This window comes from Odontomachus brunneus, unplaced genomic scaffold, assembly GCF_010583005.1.
Source record: "Odontomachus brunneus isolate Ranch 3 - 2012 unplaced genomic scaffold, Obru_v1 Obru_scaffold_021, whole genome shotgun sequence".
In the NCBI taxonomy this organism is placed as follows: Eukaryota; Metazoa; Arthropoda; class Insecta; order Hymenoptera; family Formicidae; genus Odontomachus; species Odontomachus brunneus.
In genome coordinates, this window is record NW_022639471.1 from 572,131 (window position 1) to 583,368 (window position 11,238).

At 43.6% G+C, this 11,238-nt stretch overlaps 1 protein-coding gene across 3 annotated transcripts in view; it reads left to right on the forward strand.

The window, feature by feature from the left end:
• The window catches only part of LOC116842111 (low density lipoprotein receptor adapter protein 1-like), a 92,265-nt gene that overhangs the window by 75,168 nt on the left and 5,859 nt on the right, over positions 1–11,238 (forward strand). For all 3 annotated transcript variants that reach the window (XM_032810843.1, XM_032810842.1, XM_032810840.1), the window contains exons 2-3: positions 4,300–4,499; positions 10,530–10,642. In XM_032810843.1, coding sequence (XP_032666734.1) covers positions 4,300–4,499; positions 10,530–10,642 — 313 coding nt within the window. The remainder of the gene's footprint in view (positions 1–4,299; positions 4,500–10,529; positions 10,643–11,238) is intronic.

Here is an 11,238-nt window from a genome sequence, read left to right on the forward strand (position 1 = left end):
GAGAGAGAGAGAGAGAGAGAGAACGAAGGAGGAGAAAGAGGGAGTATCTTTGTATGTTAAAAGGTCGCTGGAGATTGATAGCAGGTGCAATACGAGGGAAAAAACGAAGCGCAGGAAGTGCTCGTTGACAAATTGATACAAATGGGCACAGCGATCACGTATCCTGCGCGCTATCGTGTCCTCTCACGTTTCTCGATTTGCCGAAACAGCCATCGTCCATTTTTATCCACCAGCTAGTGTTGCGAGCGCATCGTGTGCGTAAATTGGATTTTTGAAAATTTAACTTATACCGAGTGAAATTGAGACTAGTGGCGTTTATCTTCTTTCCCTGACCTCGATTCTTCTCACTTAGTAACTTATATTTATAGAGTTATCAGTTTCTTAACTAACCTAATTGCTTGTCCCGATTATATCGCGGATATTAAGTTTATCGTAGAATTAATTCAACTACTTTCGCCACCCAACTTTCGCAGACGAGACTCCGTCTTTTAGCTTCTTCTGTAGTCGCAATTTTTTTTCGAGTACACTTTATCGCGACAGGAATTCAAATTCGCGCGCAACTCGTTAGACGCTCGTATGGTATCCGTAAAGACCAAATCACACTAACGATTGGCGATAGATGATTGACGATTGAAGATTGGAACTTGACCAATTGAAACAAAGCAAGCCAAGGCTGAAGCTTGTTGATTCGTTAAAATCGAATCTTCAATTGTCAATCGCCAATCGTTAGTGTGATTTGGCTTTAAGATATTCGTGAGAAACCCTAAGGTGACGTAACCAATCGTCAGAAGAGTTATACGCGAATGCAAGCGTAAGGGGAGCGTCTCCTGAATTCAGCGAGAAAGTCGGGAGAGAAAGCACGCGCCGCGCCGAAGACACGAGACAGCGCCGCGATCGATAGCCTTTTGTCGCGCTGCTCGATTTGTACCCGAGACTTTTATTTCTCCGGTCGATTTGCCAGGGGAGACCGGCGGGATCAGAGCGAAAAAGTCGGGCGCGCGTATTGTCGTGCCGCGGCACGGAAACTTTTTGACACATCGCTGGTAGCGAACCGCTACTAACTTCCCTAAAGGAGCACACATCCGCGCGCAGAAACGCTCGTGGGACTCTCGGGCGATGTTGCTACTGAGCGAGAGATAGAGGCAGGGTGAGGGAGAAAGGGAGACTCGATTTTCTTTTCTCGAAGCAGACGTCACGACGTGCCACGGCACGTCACGTGTAGTAACGAGTTCCCGCCGCTTTTACAAAATTGTCCTGCGGTAAAGTTTCGCTCTCGACAATAACGGGCAGCGCGAACTCCCGTGTGCGGTCCCCGCGGTCTCCCGATAACGGCGCAGACTACCATCGATAGCAAAGAGAGATTGCGACGAAGACGAATCGCGCCGATAAAAGGAACGAAGCTCGCCCGGTTCTTCACTTCGGTTCAGATTGAATTGCTTTGTCGTACAATCCAGGATAACAGTATTAACGTTTACTACACTGAGAAAGAATAGATATTTGAAAAATAAAAAAATATTTATTCGATAGGCATGACATATTTTCTAAAATCGAAACTCTTTTGTTTAAACACATTACAGACAATTGCTTTTATGCAAAGAGACGGTTTTTGGGTAAATTATATGATCTTACGAGATTGACTCTTTCGTTCTTTCTCTCTCAACTTACATCTTAAAGAATTTATAAACATTGTGTTGCGAGATTACTGTCGAAGCCTCGATGGCCGAATGGAAAGGCGTCCCGCCCGGAAAGTGGGGAGGTTCGAGTCCTGGCGGAGGCAGTTTTTTCGCAACATATATAATGAATCTATTTGTCATCGGTTTTAATGGGGTTTGGGATTTTAATAAAAAAAATATATAAAAAAATTGGGACTCAAAGATTAGTCTAAGTATGGAAGGTTGATTCTCCGCATACGATAATCGAAGAAAAAATTTTGATACGTGCGTTTAACATACTGGACAATTTTATCCTCGCACAATCATATTAATATTAAAAAGTAATATTAGTATTTTTATATTAGTATTTAATATAATATTAGTATTTAATAGCACATCCGTGCTTGCTCCTTATGTGTCGTTTCAAATCTCACTGTTAGTTAATCTATTTGAGGAGCTTTCTATTATTTTGGTTTAAATTATATGTTTTCTCATCTGAGAGAATTTTTTTCTCGATATAAAAATATGTATATTAGTACGAATAAATATGGAAAAAATAAATAAGAAATATTTATATTTTCGACAAATACGCTGAAAAGAAAATACTTGAAAATTTATTTGCGGGATGAAAGTTTATTTCAGATAAATAAATTTCATATTTCACGAATAAATTTTCAAGTGTTTGTTTTCCACAGCGTATGTATACCCGCCGAATAATATTTCTTATTTTTTCGCTCAATACAGTTTCAAATGAATTTCTTGATGTTTATATATCCGTACATCATAACTGGCGATTATATTGAGGAAACGTTGGGATAATTAACACTAATGATGCACTAATGATAAATATGTATACACGTTGGATGAAATCGGGAAATTCACTTCGAACAAAGCCCAGTAAATGTTAAGACCGTTATGCTGGATGGTGTACACGAAGTAATCGCGGTTATACCGTGTTAAATGGGAAAATCGACGTATAAGAATCTCCCTTCATCAGCTCTCTTTGTAGAAGTCGATAGGAGTTCGAACATCACGAAGTTGCGCAAATGATCACTGCGAAATTATTTCCGTCGCGAAAGAGAAAGAGAGAGAATTCATTTAGCCGGTATTTTTGCACAAGTCGCGTGCTCGTTTGAAAAATTTTTCAGAAAAATGGAAATAGGGAGAGAAATCGCCACATACTATATCCGACATAGCAATATAATAAAGTAAAAACAGAAGGGCGTCAGAAGCGAAAATTTCTGTGCGTCTCTGAGTGTTTTATTCTTTTCTGTTTTTTTAGCGGGCCAGAGAGACACCTCATCCGCTCCTCTTCTCGTGTATTCTCGCGTTTAAGCAAATACCCGTATAAATTCGGACATCCATTATTGCCACGCACGTGCGGCCATTCCCGTCACGAAGTAGACAGACAACGAAGCCGGCTCATGTGGTTGCACGGACCTAGACTAATGTTACATCGGTCATCCCCCTTTCCGCCCGGCTAGCAGCCCGGCATTCCATCTCCGCCAATGCCCCGAGCTCGTGTACGTGTTTGCGCGGAGCAGCGGTTCCCAAATTTTTGACCCTTTACACACCCACGAACGTGAGCTCTTTCGCATTAAACCGTCCGTAAATTCACGAAGATAAAGATATTAATTGAGATGAAGCACGTTCGAAAAAGCTAGAATCTACAAAGGAACTTGAAAAACAAGATGCAGGCGAAAAGTTTTGCTGGAGAAAGAGAGAGAAAGAGAGATGGATAGTTTTCCCTAAAGTAGAATCAGTGCACTCTTCATTGAAATGCTACGTTTATAACTTGGTGATTCAGTAATAAATGTAGTACTACACTAGTAAGATCTCACTGAAAGAATCAATTTATGGTAGCGATTCTTCCCATTATTCATGCATTTTACGAACACAGGCAGTATTATTGCACGCAAAATGCAATGGGAGCCGCCCGTTTCATCGTTACTAACGCAGAAAGTTGAATTTGGAAGTTGAATTATGATGTATAATAAATTAGATTTTGCAGTGAAATCTCACTTTCACACACACACACACATACACACAGACACACACGTACACTCTGGTCAAAATCAGTGAGATACTAATTACTCTGATTTAATCAGAGAGAAACATTCTTACTGATTATATTAACATTATAAGAGACTTTTTTAGACATTTTTTCTCAATATAAAAAAGGTGAAGGACACATAATGTAAAAGATCGAGCCAACGTTTTGGTGCCAACTTTCGATTCTTTTCAATGGTACACAGAGTATAAGCCGAGGAAAGCCGAGCTTTTCACTTGATCATCTTGTCTCTTATTAATTGCGAGCCTTGAATGTTAGCTTTGATGTTATCCAGCTAGACTAAGTTATTATGACTCGCGACAATCCGAGAACGCGAATGTGTTAACGAGGAGTCAAGGTCTGCGGGAGAATTCACACCTTGGCGAAAAGCAGAAAAGCAGAAACCAATGTGAACTCGCGCTGATAGAAAAGCAGAAACTATCGACTGCCTGACCACCAGCGCAATTTCTGATTGGCTTTCTGCCTTTATGCCAAGATGTGAATTCTCTCTCAGGCAAGCTGTGTTCTCAACCGATTCCCGCGCGAAATCGCGTTTCTCGTCTTGCCTCTCATGTGCTGGTCGACGTTAACTTTCAGAATTATGCGAGGAATGGGCGTTGGCGAACAGCCGCGAGTGCGTGGAGGGTGGCGGCGGTTCGGCGGGCACGACGCACGGGGAGGAATCCGAGGACGCGTCCGAGGCGAGGTTCACCCTCAAATATTTGGGCAGCACCCTCGTCGAGACACCCTCGAGCGAGGAGGCCACGGCGGAAGCCATCAAGACTGTCATCACCATGGTGCGTATTCGAGGAGCCCTCCAACCCCTCACGGTGGTGTGGTTTATCCGGTGTGTTGCGAGAGGTCGCCGCTCCTGTCTACCGCTATTTCGATCGCGCCCCAAATGAAACGAGCTTTTGTCGAGAATATGTTCCTTCGGACGACGAAAATAAAAATGGTCAGTTTATTTGCCCGGTTCCGGAGAATTTGTGCGAGACTGTAGCGGAGCGGCGGAAGCGACGTCCAAAGCGCGCTCTCTAAATGTGCAAATAAAAAAAGGGAAAATAAAATACATAAAACCGTACATTTTCCAATGCGTGGCGGACGTACGCGAAAAGCCGTTTTTTAGAGGCCGAACTACTGTGACCGATTGTTTTTTCCCCCCGTAACGTAATTCCCGGAGCATTTTTCGCGTTTTACCTTGTGTATCGCGTGCGATGTAGCGTGCACGATAATTTGCACATTGATATTCGTCTCGTTGTTGCCGTTGCTGTCGTTGCGTCGTCGCATGGCCAGTTGAATTTTCAATTATCTACAAATCTGGTATTTGTCGAGAGTGGATTTTGCTCCCTTTCCCTCCCGCTCTCCCCGTCTCTTTCTCTCTTTCCCCCCTTGTTTTGCCCTTTTCTCTCTCGCTCGGCGATTGCCGCTGTATTATTTACGGCGAGATTGTATTGCACCGCGTAATTTACTTTAACCATTTTCCGACGCGGCCGCCGTGAAGAGAATTTAATTGAAATTGCAAGGGACTAATTCCGCGTAGCCGCGGGCCCGTTAATAAAGCTAATGAAAATGAATCGTGATTACTTTGCCGCCAGTCCATTCGCCAGTCCATTCGCCGCTCCGTCTCTGTCGCGGCTGACGATCACAGCGCCACGACGCAGCACCTCTTCTGTGTGTTTTCTCGCATAATTGCTGTCTTCCCTTTTTCCTCTCTCTCTGCCACTTCTCTCTCTCTCTCTCTCTCTCTCTTGCTCTCCTCCTCTCCTTGTTATTTTCCTTTTCTTTCTGTATCGTCGAGTTGCTCATAACGAGGCGGTCGGATTCTCCGGTCGACGACAAAAAGAAGTCTCCGACAAAAGTCGGATCGTGCAATTTGCAATCGCATTTAATGCGCTGAGTTCGGAAATGATCAAAGCAACAAGAGAGAGGAAAATAAAAAATCCAGTAAAGCGGGGCAAAAAAAGATACTCGCGCGAAAAACTGGTACGGTCCGCACAAAAAGCAGTATTAATTAGAGTCCGCTTGTTTGATCCAACTTCGGCCCGTTCGTTAATTACGTTCGACTTTGTATGCGAGAAATATCGCCGGCAAAGCTGATATCGTGTCCGTTCACGAATTTTACTTTCTCGAAAACGTCAGATACGCGAGTCCGCGCGCTTTATCGGGCTGGAGAGCTAATTGCGAAAAATTATACCGACAGAAGATGCTTCCGGCGAGTTTGTTGTTCGCGGAATTTCGCGCGATTCGGACACGACGCACCAAGTATCGACAGTCCGTACAGAGAAAGAAGAGAAAAAGAAAAGAGAGGAAGAGAGAAGGGAGAAATAGATATTGAAATATTAAATTTTCTCGTGGAAATAATGCCGTTTGAATCGCGTAATCATCGATCGACCCGATAAAATAATTTCTTTGATGAATTTGCGAGTGATTGATGAGGACATGGTGAAAAAATGAACCCAAAGAGAAACCCGATCTCATTCGGAATTTGCGAGCGAGTTTCTATCAGCGCCGATTTAGTTTCGCAACAGCGAGATCCTTATTGTGCGCAGCGCAGTTCCGCGAGGCAGCGAATTTATGCGATCACGATGATTTGAGGGAGAGAGCATGATTAATTAATAACGAAACTTTGCGAGCGCGCTTCATATAATTCCAATTTCGAAGCGATTACGTCTGCCATCGCGAAATTACGCGGAATTGCAGAAAGCAGTAACGCACATATTTCGGCAATTTCCGACATAGTCATTAACGAGGGTGGATCTCGCCCCCGCCGGCTCGGCGATGAAAACATACGCCGGGATATTTTCCACGGTTGACACGGTGAATTTAATTTACCGCGTCCGCGGTGAATCTATAATTTTACACGGCAAAAATATGAATTACGCGTCGCCGCGCGATGTTATTTGCAATAATGGCCGCGATAAACGCATCACTCTCCTTACTCCCTCTCTCCTTCGCGAGTGTCCGCGACAAACGGCCGCTTGCAGAAATCATATAGGAACGTGAGAACGCATTTCGTGTGTAGTACAACAAGAGAGAAGTGAGAGAAGGAAAGAGAGAGACAAAAAAAAACCAAACCGCCGAGTCGCAGCGATGGAGAACGCAGAGATATCCCGTCGAGGATGCCTCGCGCTCGGTGAGCGGATTTAGTGTGAGTGTGCGAGCTTGTGTGTACATATCTGTGTGTGTATTGTTTTGTACGATACGCTTTCGCTCGAGTAGTTTTACCACGTCGTCCGCGACGGAGCAAACCGGCCACGAGTTTTCGCGAGCCGGCATCTCGCGCCGGACCCGTCTCGATTTGGATCGATGCGAAAGTTTGCCGACAGTGCGCAATCGTATCCCGCGGAAACTTCCCGATCAAAGGCGAACCGCGCCTCGTCTCTGTCGCTAATTGTCCTCGGCCTAATCCCTTCCTCCCTTCCCCTTCTTTCGTTCCAACCTCGATTGATCCCCGTCGCCATCGCCGTCTTTTGTACCTGGCATAATTGCATCCATTATTGTTAATTCCTCCTCGAAACGGCGCGTTGTTCGCTAAAGTCCAGAATTTCTATTCTCCACGGGGCGTTTTCTCTCTTTCTCTCTCTCTCTCCCTCTTTATCTATCTATCTATCTATTTCTCTACCTATCTCTCTTTCTTTCTTTCCGTGACTGGAAACAAATCCAATTTTCCACTGGAATAATTGATCGCGAGTTGCACTCGCGCGCAATGGTCTCTTTTATCCAATTCCGAGTTCTCGAACGCGTTGATTGACCTGCCTCGACGTTAAACTCCGGGCTTATTACACGCACCGATGTTCGTTGCCCCGAGTCGCTAATTGAGACGTTTTTGCCGCCTGGTTTAGTTGGAGATAATGTTATTCGCGCGTCTAATAGCATCGTCTTGCCATCGTGTCGCAACCATAAGCGCAACTTGGCGCAACTTATGCCCGCAAGTTCTCGCTGATAGCGCTACTTGGTGTTTGCCAGCAAGAAGCCACTACACGGGGGAACATACAGGGGCTGTCCTGAACTGTATATATTGTGTAACTTGTCGGGATCGATTCACACCGGTGTATACATGTTGCCCCTCTCGTCGTCCGGAGCGTTTCCGTGAGAGAAAAAATTCATTTCCCGTCTCCGATCCTCTCGTGAGTGAAGGGAGATCACGCAAACTGGGACGTTTGATTGATCAGCCAGTGAAAAATGCGAAGTTATTCAACGCGCGGCTGAATAAACGCGACTATCGCGCGCGTGTTTTCTGGGATTAAGGGTGGTAATTTAAAAATAAACAAAGAAAGAGAGAGAGAGGTGGGTCTTGAACCTCGTTATCTCGTTATCGCCCGCGAAGCTCGTCCTTTTCTCGGGAGTACTCGTTAATCCGCCGGGAACTTTGTCGCGATTATATTTCCACGGATTTTCCTCGGGTCGAGGCAAGTATCAATTCTCATTTTACCCGGACGCCGGCAATTGTTATTTGTGCAGCGACGAGCAGGCAGGCGGAGAAGGCGCGAGGAATTCAATTGGAAGCTCGACTGCTCTGTGGAATAATTTTATGGAGTAATGTTAATTGATCGTTATGAAATCGTAAATATGAAATTTAATGCGGAGCTCGCCTTTGCGAGCGTATAATTAGCCGCCTCGTATTTTATCGTTCTAATAATGTTGATCAAACAAAATTGTATTTTCAAAGGAAATAATTTTCCGCATACATGTTTGTGTCTATATCCTGTGTGTGTATGTGTGTGCGTGTACACATACGGAGGAAATATTCCTTCGACATGTAGATTGCAGTGCAGATTCGACATGAACGGGGCAATTGTTTTTTATTGAATTTGTTTTCCTCTTCTTTCTTCAGTAAACAAATCCTTGTCGCCCGTTGTGTAATATCTCCGCTTTAGCCTTGATTCTTCCTACATCAACTTCTCGAAGAAGCTTCAGCTTTGGATGATGGTAGCTCCACCTTGGAAAGGCGGATAAAATTATATATATATATATATATATATATATATATATATATATATATATATATATATTTATATTTATATATATCCTCCTCTCTGCGCTAGCTTAATTAATAATATCACTTTGAGGCGCGCGATTAGTAAATTATCGAGGAATCCCCCTAATCAGGCTTTCTCGAGTAAGGATCAGAGGAACCTGTATCTCTACCGGCTTTCTCTCTGTCTTGCTTTGATTGCGTATCTCCGCGACAAAAGGGGAGCCGCTCGCCGGGATCTCGCAGGAGAATCGCGGGATTAGGATGCGCTCTGGAATTTCGTGCGACGTTCGCGATTAAGGCGGGATACCTGTGCGAGTGTGCGCGGAGTTAAATCGTTAAATGGACCGCTTAATCCGCGTGAAGCCCTGTAATTGCATTGCCGCGAAGCGCGGGCGCGCGCGCGCGCGCCAGGCTCTCGTCGTTTAGCAGACGAGATATTTGATCTTCGAAAAAAGCCCAGTAATATCGACGGTCTCGTTCACCCGCTCGTAGTAATGCTGCGCTACTTCAGCCGCCTGCGCGAATTCACCGAGCTGGCCCGCGCACTCTGTTCGACTATCCCAGACGCCTCGGTAAACATCGCCCGAGCAAACGGCGAAATGATTGCCGACGCGGCGGAAAAAGTCGATGGGAATTCGCCGCTCGGTCGCATCATCCACCAGGCGGACGATCGTTTCCGTCTCGTGACGCGCTCGCGGCCGCTTCGGAATACAGAGTAGCCGAGGAGTTGCTTCGTTTGTCTAACTGCGTCGAAGCGACAGATGCAGCGAGGAAACAGTTGTGTGCCAGTAGAAAATTAATTGTTCGAACGATGAGTTACGAAGTATTTCGCAAACTTTTTTCCTCTTCTATTTCCTCGTCCGCGTTCCGTAAAATTGTAAAGTTTTTCATGCCGTACTTTCTTTCCTTATTTTTGCTATTTTTACCTCTTTTTTGTTATCAAGACTGAGAAAAATGTGTGAGATGCCTGAAACACATTGACAGGACCTCAACACACAATGGCGGATGATACGTAACACTGGATAGTATTATAATATATGCGCCCATTGTCCACAATCTTCAAGAGATTGCCAATTTATCCAGGTATCTTAAGTAAGACTCCATTCTAGAGGATTCTAGAATTTGTCCCATTGTATTACAGGATTCTCATTGGCTAACTTTTAATAATTAATATCACGAAATTTCACGTATTTGCAAAATAGTAGAGGATTTTTTCGTTCAGTTTAATGAGTTCCACCTGTCCTATATGTACATACATTTGGTGTTAAAGCTTTATATCTATATATTCATATTTAAAGACCAAAATAATAAAAATATGCAGATTGGCATGTGTGTATTCGTGTGTCACTGATACTCTTATTTTATGTAAATAATAAGTAAACATAATAAAATAATATAATAAATATAGTAGTATAAATATATAAAATATAATAAATAATAATAAATATAATAAATATATAAATAAAATATAAATAATAAAATTATCTAATATAAATATCCTTGCGCCAACGCAGGGTTTCTTTAGTGAATACAATATATGTCTTTGAACCCGGATGACCGGCGGTTTTGTCGATCCAACCATATCTTCTTCTCAGTATGTGTATTACATATTTCTTATTCGTTCATTTTTATCTCCTCCCTGTCCGTTCCACCCTCTCTACGCTCTATTTCCGCGTGCAATATTTCCCTCTTTCGAACATATTCTCTCTCGTAACACATCATTCGTTGCGTTACGGTTTCACTGAGAATAGAATCGACAGAACAAAGTTACTTTTGCCGGTCCGCTAATGAGTGGTAGCTCTGGCGTATCATCGCGTTTTATGCCCGTCCCTTTCGTCGTTTGTTACAGGCAAAAGCGAGCGGAAAAAAGCTTCAAAGGGTCTCCCTGGCTGTGAGTTTGAGAGGGATTAGAATGACAGACCTGGCTACCGAAGAGGATCAGCTTCAGGTGTCGATATACAGGTGGGAGCTTTGAACCGATAATCAAGTGTAGTAGCGGATTAGTAGACCAAATGGGACTAAGGGCTCACTGTTGCTTGACGTTAATCAAGATGTCTAATGGGCGAGACACCTAAAGGGTATCGTTTCGCGAATAAGGGAAACCAGAGCTATTTGGCTAAATTTGGGACAAGTTGGCGAAACTGATTATCTCTACTTTTTTAACAGATTTCAAGATCAAGCAAACACGAATTTCAAAGTCATTTTTCACATGTTCAAAAATCTTTCTTGCTTAATTCTGTAACTTATTAGAAAATACTAGAAATAGCTGGTTTTGCCAACTTACCTCATTTACCAACTAGTCCCGGTCTCCCTTATACCACACGTGCTTCTCGTGTTTGCGAATCAATTTTGTCCAGCCTTATCGTGAACCTTTTGCCACGTTTTACAAACGTATTTTCTCGTCTCTTCTTCACAAAATCAATCTTCTCGATGCAATTCGAATCGTTTGTACGATGCACAACAAAATCACATTACATACCGGTGTTTTTCTTTTTCCCTCTCTCCTTCTCCTCTTCTCTCTCTCTCTCTCTCTCTCTCTCTCTCTCTCTCTCTCTCTC